Raw genomic sequence first — 20,389 nt, forward strand, 5'->3', positions numbered from 1 at the left:
CAATTCAATTATGTAATTGCATATTGTTCGGCAACACAGCCAGACAAAATTTTTGTTGTTAAATGTCTTGGCAATGCATATGCACAGCACATGCTTCGAAATGGACAAATTGATATGAAATTTGTCGTGTAGAGTTATAACTCCAGATAGTCGTTATAACCCCTACACGACAAGACCATTTAAAGGTCTCGTTTGCGGAAAAGCCATCAGAATCCGAGTACCAAACTCCACCGCGGTTAGCTTTTTGATTGCAAATTGGATATCTATCGGATGCTTGATTAGCCCAATCGTCACATGTGCTTTACGATTGTATATCCACAGTCAAGCGAGCACACATTGGGGGGAGGGCTGGGAGGATTTTGTATTAGAGTGTGAAACAATCACACTCTGCTGTGCCAAAGACTCGCTTGGCCAAAGCATTTGATGAGTGTAACTGTTCTACGCTTCTACGTTCTACGCATGCGGTCGCGTGTACTCAGATGGATAATTACGGTGGAAGACCGACACCTGATTACAATTAATTGCATATTATTCGGCAACGCGGCCGCACGAAAACCATTTTTCGTTGTTAAATATCTTGGCTGTGCATATGCACTAGAGTGGCCCAGCCTAGTATGGGGAGAAAAAAAGTCGTCGGAATCTACGGGGCACCCTCCAGGATTTTGCCTTAAGGTAAGATAATCATTCTCTGAAAATTTCAGCCTGATCGGTCATTGCATACATGAACCATGAGCTCGCCCAGCTCTACGGCGAACCCAGTATCCAGAAGGTAGCTAAAGCCGGAAGGGTACGATGGGCAGGGCATGTTGCAAGAATGCCGGACAGCAACCCTGCAAAGATGGTGTTCGCTTCCGATCCGGCAGGTACGAGACGACGTGGAGCGCAGCGAGCGAAATGGGCAGATCAGGTGCAAAACGACTTGGCGAGCGTCGGGCGTATTCGAGGATGGAGAGATGCGGCCTCGAACCGTGTATTGTGGCGTCAAATTGTTGATTCAGTGTTATCTGTATAGATGTAGACTAAATAAAAAAAAAAGTCATTGCATAAGCTGGCGCAATTGATTTGAAGTTAATATGGGGGTTTCAGCCGAAATATATAGGAAAATACACCTCTGTTACTATTTCGTACAGGAAATGGTATGGAAGAGCCCGATTGAGCCCAGATTTGCAGGAAATGAAGTTAACATGCCCATTGGCGTAAATAAGGGGGGGCTAGGGGGGGCTTAGCCCTCCCTACAAAAAAATTAGCCCCCCCCCCTAGGATTTGATAAGTTAGTTAGCAGTGATATCAGTTTTCAACATATAGCATAATGAATTACCGAAAAAGTTTGAAGACTAAAAAGTTATCTCTCATATTCACTCTATAGAGATCATAGATCTATAGATATATCATACTTAATGAAATGATGGCAGAAAAATTAGCTTGTTTCTGAATTCTGAGAAGATTCCCATCAGCATCCGAGAAGGATTCTCATCAGAATCCGAGAAGAATTCTCACTTCAATCTCTAAAGAATTCTTTTCGGATTCATCGAAGTATTCCAATCGTAATGCACAAGAATTCCTACTGGATTCTTTCCAGTATTGTTAAGCAATACCCTTGGGAATCGGTAAAAAATACCCTTTAAAATCCATGGATTCCCTTCGGGATCGCTGGAGAATTCTTTCCGAAATAACTGAAGGATTGATTCGAAGTCGCTCGACGATTTGCTTTGAAGTCGTTCGACGGATTGCTTCGGAATCCTTCGACGATATGCGTCTTCATCTCTGGAACATTGCTCATGAAATACCTGGAACCATCATATTGAAATTCCTGGAGGGTTTTCGACGAAAACCCTTCAAATTCCTGAAATATTCCCGTCGAAATTCCGGGAGGGTGAAGGATCCTTGGTACATTCTCGTCGGAATCCTTGAATTTTTCCGTTGGAATTCCTGAAAAAATTCCCTCCGAAATCTCTGGTGGATTCCCTTCATGATCCCTGGAGGCTCCCATCGGTATTCTTGAAGGATTCATGTCGAAATATCTAGAGATTCCCGTCGGAGTCCCTGGAACATTCCAGTCAGGATCACTAAAGGATTCTCATCAGAATTCTTGGAAGATTCTCGGCGGTCGCACTATTTTTTTTTTTTCATTTGAGATAAATAGAATATTTATGAAGTATGCAAATATATGCACTGCCTGACGCTAGTCGAGCGCAATTAAACATAGACTGTCAGTTGTTGCTCACACGTGCACACGTGCACGTGCTTGAGAAAAGAGAATAATATGAATGAGTGTGATGGATCCGCAATTGCCTTAGGTGTTTGGACTGCATTTGTCACATTACCGCTGATAACTTGATGAGATGTTAAAATGTTCGAGAATTTTCAAAAAGAGGGTCAATTTCGAGAAAAAATAGAAAGGGGCTATAGCCCCCCCTAGGCATCCGAGGTAGTTACGCCAATGAACATGCCCATGAACAATTCGACATAAAATTCTACTATTACTAAATAAACTTTAAATCAGTTTTTGGCTGATTTGGAGTTGGGTTGAGTACTTTGAAATTCATTAATTGCCATGAAAACATACGCATGCAATCAAAGGTGCCTGCGATGCGTTATTTCGCGCGCACTGAAGCATAAGTAACTGCACGCGCGCCACAACACATATCGCAGCTACCTTCGATTACATGCGCTTGGTTTCAAGGCAATTAATGAATTTCAAAGTGCCCAACCAAACTCCAAATAAATCAGCTAAAAACTAATTTAAAGTTTTTTTAATCATAGTAGAATTTTATGTCGAATTGTTCATTGGCATGTTAACTTCATTTCCTGCAAATCTGGGCCCAATCGTGCTTTTCTATCTAGTTTCCTGTACTAAATAGTGACAGAGGTGTATTTTCCCATATATTTTGGCTTAAGGTGATTATACAATCAAGCCAAGTGGTGAATTTCAAATTCACCACACGGTTTTTACTCCTTTTATCAAAAGTTCAAATCCAGCGCAATAATTTTCGTACAATGCTGAAATTAAAGTCGATTGTTTAGCATAAGTAAGCAAATGATCTACGGATGTTTCATCCCTATGGGCGTATGTGGTTCTCGCAATTCGTGCTCTTGAAAATCAATAGAAAAAGCACGTGGTTTTCAAGATGGCCGATTTGTGGTTTTGTTGTATAACCACCTTAAACCCCCATATTAACTTCAAATCAATTGCGCCAGCTTATGCAATAACCGATCAGCCTGAAATTTTCAGAGAATGATTTTCTTACCCAAAGGCAAAATCCTGGGGGGTGCCCCGTAGAATCGGAAGACTTTTTGTATCCTGGGCCAGTCTAATATGCACAACACATGTTTCGAGATGGACAAATTGATATGAAATTTGCGAAAAACAAACGTGATCTTTGAAAAACAAAACGTGACCGCAAACGTGACCTTTAAGTGGTCTTGTTGTGTGGGGGTTATCACGCCTATCTATAGAGTAGGAGGTTGAGGGTTCGAGTTCCTCCAAGACACGTGGATTCTTTTTCGCAAATTTCATATCAATTTGTCCATTTCGAAACATGTGCTGTGCATATGCACAGCCAAGATATTTAACCATCAACGAAGTTAGACGGGAAATCTCCTGCTAGCGCCTCATTCATAATAAGCGTGATTTCTCTCCAGATGACTTCGAACAATTTGAGATAAAACTCACTTGGCGATTTATTGGGGCTACTCGTTTTGATAGCGGTGTAGATGTCTTCTGTGACAATCCATACAAAAAAATAATTATTCATACAAAAAGTGTGAAATAGGGGGGAGGGGGCGGTTTGAAAATGGCCATTTTTTTTGCGTTACGTAATTAATGGATGTTCCCCACGGTAGAAATCTATAGACTAACGCAAAATGAACTCCCCAAGAAATTATGACGTTTGAGCGGGTCGCATAATGAACGCAAAATGAACTTTTGTTCGAGAAGACGACCCGCTCAAATGTCAAAATCCATCAGGTGAGTGAATTTCATGAACTCCTGCACAGGTCTATAGCATATATTGTGTATCCGGAATAAATTTATACCGCTTTTATACCGAAGTTGGATTTTCTCCAGATACAGGCAACTTTCCCAACTTCGGAAGTAGTGCGCTGGATTCCCCTAAAGATGCGCTAAACAACGCATCCATTAGTTTGACAGATAAAACTTCGGAAGAAAGTTCGGTTCGGAAGTCCGGACTTCCGAATTCTAAGTTGGTGCTACGCCGACAATATGCTTCGGAGCCATCGACGATGTCGTTGTTGTCATCTCGAAGCTGTGTGATAACACTTCTCTTCCTGCGCCTTTCACCTAGTTGGGACGTCAAAATCGGTTCACCTGCGACGAATGTAACTCATCATATTGCTTCACTCCTCCTCAAGCTCGGCACGGCAAGGACCAATATTCTCTCACAATTTCTTTAGTTTTATTCTGGCCAACGGCTTTGTTAACAGATCAGCCATCATTGTTTGCGTGGGACAATAGTTAACATTCATAATACCCTTACTCACTAAATCCTTCGTCCGATTATTCTCTTTTTCTGACCGCAACAAGGCTATACAGCTTTGATTGTCCTCCAGTATTGAGAGTGGCTTTGGAACGATTTCTCCAACTTCTTTCATTAACTTGAGTATCCAAAGTAGTTCCCGACTAGCTTCTGACAGAGCCACATATTCTGCTTCAGTCGAAGAAAGAGTTACACATTTTTGCTTCCGTGCTGTCCAGCAGATTGGTCCTCCAAGTCGGAAAAAGAATCCAGTGTTACTTTTTTGGTCAACGCGATCACCTGCTCAGTCAGCATCAGCATATGCTTGCAATGGTGTTGAATCTCCTAGTTTCAGTTTCAAGTCAACACTTGTATATAGATACAAGGGAGGAAATGTATAGACCGGTCATCGGATCGGATAGTCTGCATACCGTATCGAACGACAACGGCCAACGATGCATAAACTTTGCAGCCTCCCGCGGAATTGTAGTCCGAAGCACTTTCTTCCTTCGCAAGAATATCCACAAAGCCACATGGAAATCATCTAATCAAGTAACGGAAAACCAAATCGACTACGTTATAATCGACGGTAAATTCTTCTCCGACATCACAAACGTACGCACTTACCGCAGTGCGAATATTGAATCCGACCACTACCTCGTTGCAGTATGTCTGCGTTCAAAACTCTCGGTGTACAACACGCGTCGAAGTCGGACGCCGCGGCTTAACATTGGGCGGCTACAAGACGGTGTTCGACCAGGTGTTCGTCATTCGCCAAGTACTGCAGAAATGCCGCGAATACAACGTGCCCACACAACATCTATTTATCGACTTCAAAGCCGCATATGATATAATCGATCGGGACCAGCTATGGCAGCTAATGCACAAAAACGGATTTCCGGATAAACTGATACGGTTGATCAAGGCGACGATGGATCGGGCGATGTGTGTAGTTCGAGTTTCAGTGGCATTCTCGAGTCCCTTCGAGACGTGCAGAGGGTTACGGGAAGGTGATGAACAACAACTTTCGTGTCTGCTATTCAACATCGCTTTGGAGGTAGTAATACGAAGGGCAGGGTAGGCTGACCAGATCATTTCGGTAATAAAACGGGACAAACGCACTTACAAAACGGGATATATCAATGGGATATTTATGGGCTTCATTTTCCGTGTCAGAAGTTAGAGAAAAATTTACACACAGTTTTTATTTCTGAAGCTCGGCAAAAATCCGCACAGCCGTGCGCCAGCAAAATGAAAAACTGATATCCCGGCAAAAATGACGTTTGTTAGCTGATATTCGGCAAACTGATTGCTGATTTTCAGCAACTTAGACAGAAATCTCGGGAAAAACATGTTTACTGGGGCACGCCTGTGCCAATCTCGGTATAAGTTGAACATTATGCTGAGATCCCGGCAAAAAAAATAAGTGTGTAGAGTGAATCATTCATAGGCTGACCAGATCATTTAGGTGAAAAAACGGGACAAACGCGCTTGCAGAACGGGACATCTCAATAAACCTTGTGATTAAATTGTTAATTGTCAATGTTAAATTGTTAATTAAGTTGTGGAAATTTGAAAATTTATGAGCTTAATTTTCATTTTCCGTTTAAGAAATCAGAAATATTTTAGAGTCATTCACCACCATTACATTCTATTGAATTAAGCTAGTTGTGGAAAAATACGTAACTACAAATATTTCACTCTTCAAAGGCACGCGGACAAAAACACAAAGGAACAGAAAATTACGCAATTTTCAATATTTAAAATAAAGTAGAATATTGAAATTTTATTTTGATCTACTCTTAGACATGCATTAATGATTTTATTTTTGACCAATATAAAAAACTTTTCCAATTCTGAACAATTGAAAATAACAAACAATAGTCAAAGTACTCTGCCTAAGGTTTTGCGAAAATCTCGTTATCATGAATATAAGTGGGAAAAATCTGCATATAAGAATAACAAGAATCCAAACAAGAAAATGTAATTTTAATTATTTCCATGAATATTGTTGGCGCATGAGAACAAATGCAGGGATGTTCCGACTACGCGGATTTCGCGGTTTTTGCGGATTTGGTGCAAATTTACATAACGATTTTAGGACTTCGCGCGGATTTAGTTTAAGGTGAAAATTTAATAAATAAAATGCTAGATCTCAGGATTCTCCGGACGTTTATTTGAAAATTTGTTTTATGGTCTATCTAGATGGGCTTCATTTTCGTTAGCGTATTGACTCTAATCCCGAACATGACTCATATTCCGAACACTGGCGTTTTAGCGCCCTAACACTATAATTTTCATCGGTTTTCCAAACTGAGCATAAGGATTACAAACGAACTCAAGCTCCTATGGATAAAAACACACAAAAAAAAGCCAAAATTGCCTTTTTGAAACGAGTGTTTGGAATATGAGTCACATTCGGAATTTGAATCAAAACGGTAAGTGCTTCCGCAGAAATTTGTTCAAATATTAAAAGGAGATCTTCAAAAGATATTCCTGTACAAACGTACAAAGTAATTTCATGAGTATTTTTTGCAATATTTTCGGATAACTCCGATGATATTTTCACAGGAATACACACAGAAAAATTACGAAACCTACTAAGAAATTTTGATAAGGATTCAATGAAGAATTTAATAAATCAATGTCTACAGCCTAAAGAGGATTTCTGCAGCATTTAGAATCCGTTAAATTATAAAAAAATTGGGGGAATTTCTGCGTAAATCAAGACAAAATTTTCAAAACGACTTATCTGCTTTTGTAAACAAAGATTCAAACGACGATTTGACGAATCTGATAGCTCTCCCACGCAAACTAACACCATCAACAGGTAGCGGAAACCTACACCTACCTATTGGTGGTGTTGGTTTGCGTGGGAGAGCTATCAGATTCGTCAAATCGTCGTTTGAATCTTTGTTTACAAAAGCAGATAAGTCGTTTTGAAAATTTTGTCTTGAAATGACCACAGCAATTAATGTAATGTTGCCTTGAATTTACGAAAGAATTCTTGGAATGTTGTTCACCGGCATTCACCAGAGGAAGTCTTCAGACATTTCCAAACCGATTTCCACAGGAATTCATGAAGGAAACTCCGAATGTATTTCCGGAAGATTTTTTCCCAGATTCCCAGAATTCCCAGAATTCACGTTGCGATTTTCTCAAACATTTTGTTAGCGGTAATCACACGGTAATCAGCGGTACAAATTGCGCCTCGAATTTGACGAAAGATTTTTCGGAAGTTTTTACGCAGCAAGTCACCCGCAGTCAATTTCTGCATGAATTTCCAAAACGTTTTTCACAGGAATTAATGAAGGGATGTCCGCATGTAGTCTCTAAAGATTTTCCGCAGGTTGTTTTTGAATAATTTACTTGAATTTTCATCAAATTATTATATTCAATTTATAACAAAATTCCAGAATGAATTTCCGCATAAGTTCCCTGGGGAACTTTTGCAAGAATACCAGGATGAATTTCGACAGATATTCTCGGGAATATTCGAAGCTCTATGCAATTTTATAATTACAACAAAGTTGCATAATTTTTTACTTTAGAAGATTTTTTGTTATTTGTTATTTTTTGTTATTTGCCAAGTTCATCTATTCATCAATTATGATCTGCATCTTTGTGCCGAATTCCACTGACAATAACGGAACAAAAAATGTCAAAATCATCATCTCATTTAAAAAGCGGTGCGTATTGAAATAGTTTTGGCTGTTTAGTTCTTGTTTTCTTAGCTTCAGTATTTCTAGTGGTGAAAACTTAGATGGTCGGTGGGGGTTGTTAAATTAACTGAGATTTTCTTAGTCCTTTTTTAAATTTGGTACAAACAAGTGCAAAATTGAAGCTTTTAATCATATTTAAAATCAGGAATATTAAAAAACGATCTCGAAGAGAAGACGTTTAGTAGATTGTGGAAACCAAAATTGATATTTCACGTGTATTTGCTTAAAATTTAGTTCTGGGTCGCGCGGATTTGGCGCGAAATGGATTTCATGTCGCGCGGAAATGGCGCGGATTTGATTTTAGTCAGCGCGGATTTGGCGCGGAAAATATTTCAGGATCTCCGTAACAACCCGGCAGATGTTAAATCTTATCTATTCACGTTTTTTTCATCGAAATTGATTTAAATGATGCTTAAAGTAGCCTTACACCTTGGGAATCTTGTCTATTGATTTTGTTGTTTGTTTGCCTAAAATAATGTATTTGTTTGAATAATATTTTGGAGCTCTTTGAAAGAATCAATATAAATACGGGACAAATTGAGGATTTTTTAGATTACGACGGGACAGCACAATTAGGTCTAAAAAACGGGACTGTCCCGTTAAATACGGTACGTATGGTAATCATTCACCAACATAACCTTCTAACTTATTATAGAAAAATACTAAATCACAATTTTACTATTCAAAGGGACGCGGACAAAAGCACAAAGGAACAAAAATTTACGCATTTTTTTAAATATAAAAAAAACAGATGAGGAATTTTGAAATTTTATATTATTTCATTTTATATTATAAATTTATTGAATCCCGCCCTTTTAAAAATGCATGGAGGACCAAATCCCGTGACACGTTTTCCGCACTTTAAATTAGCCTTAAAGCCGGTCTGGGCATTGGAGAGATAAGCAGAAACAGCAGAAGCAGAAGCAGCTGATTTACAGCTCGGTTTGAAACTGCCATAAACTCGATTTTGTTCAGCTAATTTACAAATTATTTTTTATGTCGTCGTTCTTTTACAGTAAATAATTTTGAAAAATTCAGAATTATGCAGAAAGGTTTTGAATGATTCTTAATGTTTCGAAAAGAATCACATGATTTAAAAATATGTGGTAAAGCAGATTTGGAAAAAAAGAATATTTGGCCTACTTGGCAAGAATGAACTTAATATGGAAATTGGAATGTCTGTCCCTGCGCTAAGCAAAAAAAAGTTATTGAAGTGAAACTGTACACGCAAAATAAAACGTTCCCGAATTCGTGAACCAGCAAAAATACACCGTGATTTAATTCATGGATTCGGGAACACCAGTCACGTTTTCCAGAACGTTCCAGAAAACGTGATTTTGTTCCCGAATCCGTGGCTGTTGTTCACGAAAAAATACACCGTGAACTTGCTAGTTCACGAATTCATGAACGCTTTTTTTGCGTGTATGTTGTCATTAACTGTTAAAAAGCCTAAGAAAAGTCGATCCATGCTAAATACATACAAAACAGCATAGATAGGCTTCTGTATTTGGTTTGAGATTCCTGATCAAAATATTTAATTTATTTGAATACTAGCTTTATGTACCCGGCCTTGCTCGGAATTGCCAGTTTGGTTTGCAGTTTTCTTTTAAAATCGAAAAATGACAAAACCAATTGGTCAACAGGTCATACTTTATCATTTGATTAAAAGAAAGCTTTTGGAAACATTGACAGATTCTGAAGAAGGGATCGTGGGTTTGAAAAGCCTTATTCCGGGCAAACGTCTTTTTATAAGGAAAGAAAAACATCCATCGATGCCATATTCCGGGCAAACGCTTAATGATATTACCGGGAAAATGTTATTCTTGAGGATTAGCTATTTTTAAAGAATTCGGACTTTTTATATACACTCCCTCTCATTCAGCTAATAAATATACAATCCCTCTCATTCAGCTAAGACACTTCTACCCAGTCTGATATAGTCTTCCTTAGACAGATAATATAAGTTCCAAATTTGGTGGACATCGATAAATGGGTTTAGAAGTCGTGCTGAATTGATCGATAACTAAACAATACCCTCTACCACCCCTGTAGCGAGTAGGGTTAGAACTAGATTAATGAGTAAACTATTCATAGAGTGCATAATTGAGTTATGGTAATTCGATGATTCATTCTAGAGCGAGTAAACCAGAGACCGATTCGAAGTCTAAGAAAAGGACGAGAAGTTCGAAAAATGTTCATCGGGTCACACAAATTTTGAAATTGAAAATCGAAAGGGAGAGAGAGAATGCTAGTGCTACAGCTATTGTTTAGCGGTAGAAAGAAAAAGAGACGGTTAGAGAAGGGGGAATGCGATTCTCCAAGCCGTAAAGAAAGGTCGAAGTCGTCATTCTGTTCACTAAATTCCAAACGAACGCACGCGTTTTCGACATCGTTGGAAAAAAAATGGTAGGGAAGCGGCCGAAGCACGACATTGGCGCAGCCGATGCTCCCCCTCGGTAAGTAAAATTCAAGGAAGGCTTATTCCTTTGTAACTATAACTGTTACAGAAGGAACAACAGTGTTACTGTACATTGAAAGCTATATGACATGAGAAATATGACGAAAGGAATGAAAAAAAATATATGGAAAAATTAAGATGGCAAACAACGTGATAACTTTAGCGAAGTAATGGCAAAAAAAAGGAGGCATGGCAAAAAAAATAAAGGATTAAGCGGCAAAAAAATAGAGATGGACAAAAAAAAGGCAAGTGAAAAGAATCCCTTTCAAAAAAAGGAAAAGAGTGGAAAACGAGTTGAAAGATAATTGTGAAAAAAAGCATTCGAAACAAAAGCAAGCAAAAAAAAAAAATGGTGGTTGGAATCAGCAAAAAAAAAAAGAAGATTGAAAATAAGAAGCAAAAAAAATGTTGGAATTGGCAAAACAAGGGTGTAAAAAGCAAAAAAAAAAAAAAAATTAATTAAAAAAAAAAAAAGATTGGCAAAAAAAAAAGTGGAATGAAAAGTCAAAATATTGATTAGATTTGAAATCTAACTCCTATATCAAATGGTCTCTTTTACTTAAACAGAAAATCAAAGAAGTCTGCGAAATTGGATACTGTCATAAAAGAGCTTTCAGAATCGAAAGCCCTTAACGTCCAGCTGATGGAAGATTTGGAAAAGGCCAGAGAAACGATTGCAGCTTTACAAACTAGCCTGACGGCTCCACGAAGTGTTTCGAGCGACGTAAATAGCGAAGAGTTTATAGCAGACATGAGGCCGTCGAGCACACATCGCGCTGGTCGACAGGGAGAAAACACAAACGCGGAGATAACACGCTTTATGTCATCAGTGAACCAGATTTCGGTTTCATCAATTTCGGTTCCAGAGTGCAAACCTTCGTCAGGGCTTGACGAAATTGGAAGACACGACTTTGAATCGTGGAGAGATCTACTGACGGACTCTTTCAAGCTAGCGGGGGTGGCTGATGAGGCAACGCAGTATATCATCTTTAAAGTAAAAGCCGGACAAAAACTATTGGATATCTTCAAGAACACACGAAACGTTGAGAATGCCCCCGATGAAGTCAATTTTCCGTTTTCAAATGCAATGTATCGCTTGAAAACTTATTTTTCTTCCGCTTCGGATGTGATGCTTCAGAGACGGAAGCTAGCGCTCATCACTCAGAAGCAGGATGAGTCGGACGTTTCTTTCCTTATGCGTATAGGAGCAGTCGCTCGCATGTGCGAATTCGGAGACGACAAAGAGTTCGAGGAGATAGTAAGAGCGGTGGCCGAGCACGCTTCAAATCGTGATGTGCGCACTATGGCTTTGAAACTGTTGAGCCGAAAAGGCACATTTACGGATCTAGTCGACAAAGTTCGAGAATTGGAAACGATCCGTTTGAACGAAGAATTTTTCCATCTGAAGCACGGTAAAACCGAGCCGGCTACAATAGCGCGGGTAGCAGCAGCACCAGCGACTCAGTTCACCGGTCGCGGTGGACTTCAGCGACGGAACGAGACATTTGGTAGGGGAAGGTACCATGGTCAACAGTCGGGGTATCGAGGAGCTCTTGTTAATCGCGGTAGAAATGCTTCCGCATGGCGTGGAGAAACTGAAACTCCGGAAAGATGCTTCCGTTGTCACAGCCTATTCCACAAGTCGTTCAACTGCAGCGCGATCAATATGTACTGTTTGAAATGCGGTGGAAAAGGGCACCTACAGAGAGCTTGTCGTTCGATGGTTCGTGAGGACGACAAGAATCGTCAAGCAGAAAGATCATCCGAGGTTAGACAGTCGGAGGTAGCGGCAATCGTCAAGACGGGAGAGGACACCCCTGAGAAAAGCAGTGAACATAGCGTAAGTGATGTTGCCTAAATATTATAGCATCGTTTATATCTAAACAGGAAAAGGGAAATTTCTAATTCTAAATTTTCTAAGATGAATATGAATTTTGTTTAATAAAGCATAAAAAAAAAATATCCCTTTTCATTGAAGACGTTGCACGCTTATTAGTAAAATACGAAAACCACAGTATTCAAAAATAGTTCATGTCTCCACAGGCTGCGGAGTTCTTTAAAAACGTATCGTATGATATCGCCCTGGTATCGACAGGTAGAGATAGCGGAATCGTCGTTGCTACAGTTGCCGGTATGCCATGTAAGTTTCTAATAGACTCCGGCGCGCAAGTCAATACCCTTTCTGAAGATTACTTCAAGCAGTTATGCGGAATAGGAAGCTACAGAGATGGTTTGCATAATATACAGCAGGGATCAGATAGAACTCTTAGGGCTTATGCGGCATCAGGCGAAATAGCTGTGTTGGGGACTTTTGAGGCGTTCTTGTTCATTACAGACGATCGTCCAGTGTTTTTGGAAAAATTTTACATCGTCAGGGAGGCCCAATCTTTACTCGGCCGAACTACCGCTACTCGATACAGTGTACTCTTGTTGGGTCTACAGGTCCCGATAAGGCCACAGGGTTTATTTGATCATCACGGGCGTCAAGAGAATCAAATAGCAACGGTAAATCTAGGCGATGTGTTCCCTAAATTTAACATTCCTCCGGTTGAAATCAAGTATGACACAACAAAGCCGCCCTGCCGTAACATTTTTTTCAACATACCATTGGCAGTTAAACCTCTGGTTGAACAAAGACTACAACAGCTAGTTTCGTCGAATATCATAGAACGCGTTGAGGATAACATGGACGTGTCATTCTGCTCATCAATGTTAGTTATTCCAAAGGTAAAAGAGGACTTCCGACTAGTGATTGATCTGCGCGGCCCAAATCAACACATTTTGCGTACATCGTTTGCCATACCCATCCTTGGAAAAAATCTGGCGGAATTGAATGGAGCAAGGCGCATTTCCACCATTGATTTGAGTAACGCCTATTTTCATATTGAACTTCATGAGAACAGTCGGCACTTAACCAACTTTCTTACGGAGTTTGGTATGTTCCGCTGTGTCCGGTTGCCATTCGGCTTATGCAACGCCCCAGATATCTTTCAAGAAGTATTGCAACGAAAGATACTGGGCGGTTGCGAAGGGGTGAGGAATTATCAAGACGATATACTAGTTTACGGAGCCACGAAGGAGATACATGATCAAAACCTGGCGGTGGTACTCGATCGCTTACGGGAGCATAACGTTCGAATCAATCACTCGAAATGTAATTTCAGCAGCCAAGAAGTTGAATTCCTGGGATTCGTTTTGACGCCAGACGGTTGGCAGATTGAAGAAGAGAAGCTGAATGCTATAAAGAATTTCCGGAGACCACAAAATTGCTCGGAGGTTAAGAGTTTTCTCGGGTTGATTACCTACGTTGATCGGTTCATGCTGCATAGAGCGACAGCAACCCAATGCCTCCGAACTTTGTCTAGTTCAGACAAGTTTTATTGGACCGAGGCAGAAGAAGCGGAGTTTGTGAACCTGCAACAAACCATGCTGGAAAGAATCAAAACCTTGGGATACTTCAGTAATACGGATCGTACGGAGTTGTTTGTGGACGCGTCAGCAGTTGGTTTAGGAGCTATGCTTGCTCAATTCTCCATGGCAGGCATACCGAGGATAATAGCATGTGCTTCAAAAGCCCTTACGTCCACGGAACAGAAATATCCACAGACCCATAGAGAGGCCTTAGCGGTTGTGTGGGGTATAGAACGTTTTTCGTTTTACCTGACGGGAAGGACCTTTATCGTGAGAACAGATGCTGCAGCTAATGAGTTCATTTTCAACGACAATCATCGGATCGGTAAAAGAGCAGTTTCGAGGGCGGAAGCTTGGGCGCTTAGGTTACAGCCGTTTGATTTTACCGTTGAACGAGTTTCTAGTAAGGATAATGTTGCGGATGCGTTATCTCGGTTAATCTGTTGTTCTCAGACAGCCAAGCCCTTTGAAGAAGAAAACGATCATCATTTGTTATATGCGCTAGATGGAGGCATGGACATTACCTTGGCGGAAATAGAGGTTCAGTCAGAAATTGATGAAGACATTCAACAGCTTTGTACTGCGGTGCAACTCGATGTTTGGCCACGCAACCTACGACCATTCGAGCCACAAAAGAAAGAACTTCATAATCTAGGATCCCTGGTGTTCAAAGCAGATAAAATCGTACTACCCTCATCACTTCGGCCAAAGGCACTGAATGCAGCGCATGGCGGCCACGTAGGAGAAGTGGCTATGAAAAGAGTTATGCGAGAATTCTTTTGGTGGCCAGGAATGGCCAAGGATGCTGAACGTTTCGTTAAGTCTTGTGAGACATGTACGATGCTTGGAAGGAAAAATCCTCCAGTCCCACTGTCATCGAGGGAGCTTCCAGACGGACCCTGGGAAATCCTGCAAATAGATTTCCTCTCGGTGCCAGGATTTGGGTCCGGAGAATTTCTCGTCGTAGTGGACACCTATTCTCGGCATCTGTCGGTTACCGAAATGCATCGTTTGAATGCGGATAGCACCAATGCTGCGTTATGCGACATCTTCAAGCTTTGGGGGTGTCCAAGGATCCTTCAAAGCGATAACGGCCCTCCCTTCCAAAGTGCACAGTTTTGCAACTTTTGGGAGGACAAAGGTGTTAGGGTGCGGAAATCAGTGCCCTTCTGTCCTCAATCCAATGGCGCCGTGGAGCGTCAGAACCAGGGTATAATAAAAGCCCTGGCGGCCTCCAAGATTGACAACGAAAATTGGCGTTTTGCACTTGATCGGTACGTCCACCATCACAACACATTAGTACTACACTCCAGGCTTAAAGTGACCCCGTTTGAGCTATTGGTGGGTTGGAAGTACAGGGGAACGTTTCCCAGTCTGTGGAATGAGAAAAAGAAAAGCTTAGACAGAACTAACACCGAGAAGAGGATAGTGAGAATAAACTTATTAGTAAGCAATATGCAGATGCGGTGAGAGGAGCAAAATTATCTGACATGCGTGTGGGGATGTTGTCTTGATGACCCAGCAAAGAAATCAAAATCCGACCCCACATTTTCCTCTGAACGATACACGGTTGTCGCGATACAAGGTTGTAAAGTCGTTGTTATGAGTGCTAACGGAGTTCAATACGCTCGAAACGTGAACGATCTTAAAAAGCACCAATGACGGATGAAGCAGAAAATATAACTCCAACTCAACACAGCATAAGTGATCATCAGAACCAGATGGAAGCAGACTCGTCTTTTGATATGATTTATCTAGGGATCCTACATTCAGAGATATGCGAAAGCGGCCATCTTGAGCCAATCGAGCATTGAGAACTGTCAAAATCTGAGCCAAATGGACATCGTTATTGTTGCAGATCGAAAGGTATTGCGATTATGGTGAAATAGATTTATGAAAAGTTTTATCGAATAAACAATTTGTTTTGCTTTCGTAAGTAAAAGTAATCTAGTTGATGCCTTATATCGTGTTCATTCGTATTGCTCTTTAATTTTAGCGAAAATGCACTGATAGAGGATAGACAAAATAATCAAAAAGTGTCTTCGAATGTAAAGTCATGTGTAAGCCTAAACATTTTTCACTGCGGCAAGTGCTGGCAGGGTTTGTTTATGAAAGTAACAGCGTTGCTAAATCGTCTGGAAAAGTATTCGCACATCTCTTAATATAGGATCCCTAGATTTATCCACCAAGAATAACCGGAGCAGCACTACACCCGAATAGTCATGAGCCAAATACACGAAACCTTCGCTCAAGAGCCATTCTAAAAAAACCAATCCGATACGATGAGAAATTTGTTTATCAGGTGCGTCAGGATTAGTAGCAAAAGGCCGAACATAAGGCCTTTTTATATGGAGTCTAGTATCTAGTACATATCTAAGAGTTAATAAACTTACAGGTTGTAAACAGAACAAAATATCGATTAATTTAATAACTTTCACTCCGGAAAAAAAAACCTTTTGGGTTACTGTCGAGAAAAGGGAATGGGAGATAGAAAACAAAAACCAAAACAAACCGAAGTGACGTTTGCATTGATCCCCCTGTGAAAAATAAATGCGTTTGTACACGGAAATAAATGTGTTAAAAAAAAACATGTAAAATGTGAAATTATACTATGTTCAGACGCTCTGATTAAGATCTTGCATCATTGTTTACTATTCGGATGAATTTTTGTATGATTTTAATAGCATGTAAGTTTATATACGGACAATCCAAAAAATATATACAACGGATTCATTTAGCAGAAGTAGTTTTGATCAATCTAACTAAGTGTTTCTATAATATTGTTGGCGTAGCACCAACTTAGAATTTGGAAGTCTAGACTTCCGAACCGAACTTTCTTCCGATAGTTTTTATCTTTCAAACTAACTGATGCCTTGTTTAACGCATCTTTAGGCGAATCCAGCGCACTACTTCCGAATTTGTGAAATTTGTCTGTATCTGCAGATGGAGAAAAATCCAACAAAAGCGTTCTAACTTTGATCCAGATAGACGATATTTTTCTATCGAAACGCGGAATTAATTTTGAAAAACATCTATTGCGAGAGTAGAGAACGGGAATAATGTAGCGAGTAGGGTTAGAACTAGATTAATGAGTAAACTATTCATAGAGTGCATAATTGAGTTATGGTAATTCGATGATTCATTCTAGAGTGAGTAAACCAGAGACCGATTCGAAGTCTAAGAAAAGAACGAGAAGTTCGAAAAATGTTCATCGGGTCACACAAATTTTGAAATTGAAAATCGAAAGGGAGAGAGGGAATGCTAGTGCTACAGCTATTGTTTAGCGGTAGAAAGAGAAAGAGACGGTTAGAGAAGGGGAATGCTATTCTCCAAGCCGTAAAGAAAGGTCGAAGTCGTCATTCTGTTCACTAAATTCCAAACGAACGCACGTTTTCGACATCGTTGGAAAAAAAATGGTAGGGAAGCGGCCGAAGCACGACACCCCTCTTTCAAATGACTTACTCATATCCACTAAAATCTCTTCCTTAAGACAGACAATATTTGATACAAATTTGGTTCAAATCAGTCATGAGGCTCAAGATTTACATTGAGTTGATCGATTGCTAAATAATACCCCTCCCCCATACTCTCTCTCTTTTGTAAAGAGCATTGCTAACCACCTATCGTCGTCTCCTTATGATAATGAATTTGTGTTCCGAATTTGTTTGAAATCAGCCAAGGGGTTCAGAAGTTACACTGAGTTGATCGATAACTAAGCAATACCTCTCCCCCACACCCTCCATCTTTTTCAAAGAACATGCTTAACCCCCTATCGTCCCCTCTGTAAGATAAAGAATTTGTGTTCCAAATTTAGTTGAAATCGGCAAGGGGTTCAGAATTTACACTGAGTTGATCGATAACTAAGCAATACCCCTCCCCCCATACTCTCCCCCTTTTCCAAAGAGCATACTCAACCCCTCTATCGTCGTCTCCTTAAGATAAAGAATGTGTGTTCCAAATATGGCTAAGATCGGTAAATGGGTTCAGAATTTACACTGAGTTGATCAATAACTAAACAATACACCTCCCCCCATACCCTCCCCTTTTTCAAAAAGCATGCTTAACCCCATATCGTTCCCTCCTTAAGATAAAGAATTTGTGGTCCAAATTTGGTTGAAATCAGCCAAGGGGCTCAGAAGTTGCACTGAGTTGATCGATAACTTTGCAATACCCCTCCCTCTTTTCCAAAGAGCAGGTTCAACCCCCATATCGTTCTGTAAGATAAAGAATTTGTGTTTCATATTTCATTGAAATCGGTCAAGGGGTTCAGAATTTACACTGAGTTGATCGATAACTAAGTAATACACCTCCCCCCACACCCTCCCCCTTTTCCAAAGGACATGCCTAACCCCTCTATCGTCGTCTCCTTAAGATAAAGAATATGTGTTCCAAATTTGGTTAAAATCGGTAAATGGGTTCAGAAGTTATGCTGGAACATACATACAAACATACAAACATTGAGTTTTATATATATATATATATATATATATATATATATATATATATATATATATAGATATAGATATATATATATATATAGATATAGATATAGATAGATATAGATATAGATAGATATAGATATAGATAGATATAGATATAGATAGATAGATAGATAGATTATTTTAGGGCAGTTTGGAAAAATCAATGAAAAAACGGGACAAACCGAGGATTTTCTAGATTACGACGGGACAGCACAATAAGGTCTAAAAAACGGGACTGTCCCGTTAAATACGGTACGTATGGTCAGCCTAGCAGGGATTGACACGAGTGGTACGATTTTCACGGAGTCCGCCCAGTTATTTGGTTTCGCCGACGACATTGATATCATGGCACGTAACTTTGAGAGGATGGAGGAAGCCTACATCAGACTGAAAAGAGAAGCTAAACGGATTGGACTAGTCCTCAACACGTCGAAGATGAAGGAAGGAAGGAATATAGAAAGAGGCTCAACAGAGGACAATGTAAGCCACCCACACTGAGTTTGTATCGGTGGTGACGAAATCGAGATGGTTGAAGAACTCGTGTACTTAGGCTCATTGGTGACCTTCGATAACGATACCAGCAGAGAAATACGGCTGGAAATCGTACGTACTTTGGACTCTGCAAGACACTCCGATCGAAGAGAGTTCGCCGCCGTACCAAACTGGCTATCTACAAAACGCTTATTAGATCGGTCGTTCTCTACGGACACGAGACCTGGACGATGCTCGTGAAGGACCAACGCGCACTAGGAGTTTTCGAAAGGAAAGTGCTGCGTACCATCTATGGTGGGGTGCAGATGACGGACGGTACGTGGAGGAGGCGAATGAACCACGAGTTGCATCAGCTGTTGGGAGAACCATCCATCGTTCACACCGCGAAAATCGGAAGACTGCGGTGGGCCGGGCACGTAGCCAGAATGTCGGACAGTAATCCGGTGAAAATGGTTCTCGACAACGATCCGACGGGAACAAAAAGGCGAGGTGCACAGCGGGCAAGGTGGATCGATCAGGTGGAGGACGACTTGCGGACCCTCCGCAGACTGCGTGGTTGGCGAAGTGCAGCCATGAACCGAGCTGAATGGAGAAGTCTTTTATGTGCAGCACAGGCCACTCCGGCCTTAGTCTGATGATAAATAAAAATAAACACCTGTGCTCACACTCATCGCATGAAAATCCAACTAAAACAAAATCGCCTCCTCAAAATGATGATGAACTTGGATTACTTACACCCCACTGATGAACTGCATGAAGAAGCTGAAATCGAACTTATCGACGACTGATTCTTTTTGTTTGCAAATTGAATATCTTTTGGATGCTTGATTTGTCCAATCGTCATATGTGCTTTAATGTTTTAATGCCCACATTGTAGGTATATTATTGAGAACTTCACACTATATGCCCCCAACAACAGGCTGGGAGGATTTGTATAGAGTGTGAATCAATCACACTCTGCTGTGCCGAAGACTTGCTTGGCTAATTTAGTTTAAAACAGCGAAGGCAAAAAACACACGCATGAAATGGAAGCATGTCGTTGTCGCTGTTTAAAAAGAAGTTAGATATCGGCATCGAAATCAAAGATTAACAGAGAGCGAAGAGGCAAATCAATTGGTCTGGTCCACGTGGAAGATGTCAATCCTGTTTGTTCCGCGCATCGCCTAATACCGTGGTTTTCATAAAAATCAGAACCTGGCTATCACGGACATCACATTATTTGGTGAAATGTTCAAACATAATATATCACCTTATATCGTTAAGGTAAAGTTGTACCTTATACCTCAATGTAATGTTCATAAACTGGAAAACGAAAGCGAAAAGGAAGTCATCATTTAAAACTTCTCAAAA

At 40.4% G+C, this 20,389-nt stretch overlaps 1 protein-coding gene across 1 annotated transcript; it reads left to right on the forward strand.

Moving 5' to 3' along the window:
- The first annotated feature begins 10,250 nt into the window (after positions 1-10,250).
- Positions 10,251-13,299, forward strand: LOC134222551 (uncharacterized). The gene is made up of 2 exons (XM_062701745.1): positions 10,251-10,653; positions 11,223-13,299. The coding sequence occupies exons 1-2, from the start codon at positions 10,601-10,603 to the stop codon at positions 12,511-12,513; spliced, it is 1,344 nt and encodes a 447-aa protein (XP_062557729.1). The 5' UTR covers positions 10,251-10,600; the 3' UTR covers positions 12,514-13,299.
- Positions 13,300-20,389: the final 7,090 nt, after the last annotated feature.

Source organism: Armigeres subalbatus, chromosome 1 (assembly GCF_024139115.2).
Source record: "Armigeres subalbatus isolate Guangzhou_Male chromosome 1, GZ_Asu_2, whole genome shotgun sequence".
NCBI lineage: Eukaryota > Metazoa > Arthropoda > Insecta > Diptera > Culicidae > Armigeres > Armigeres subalbatus.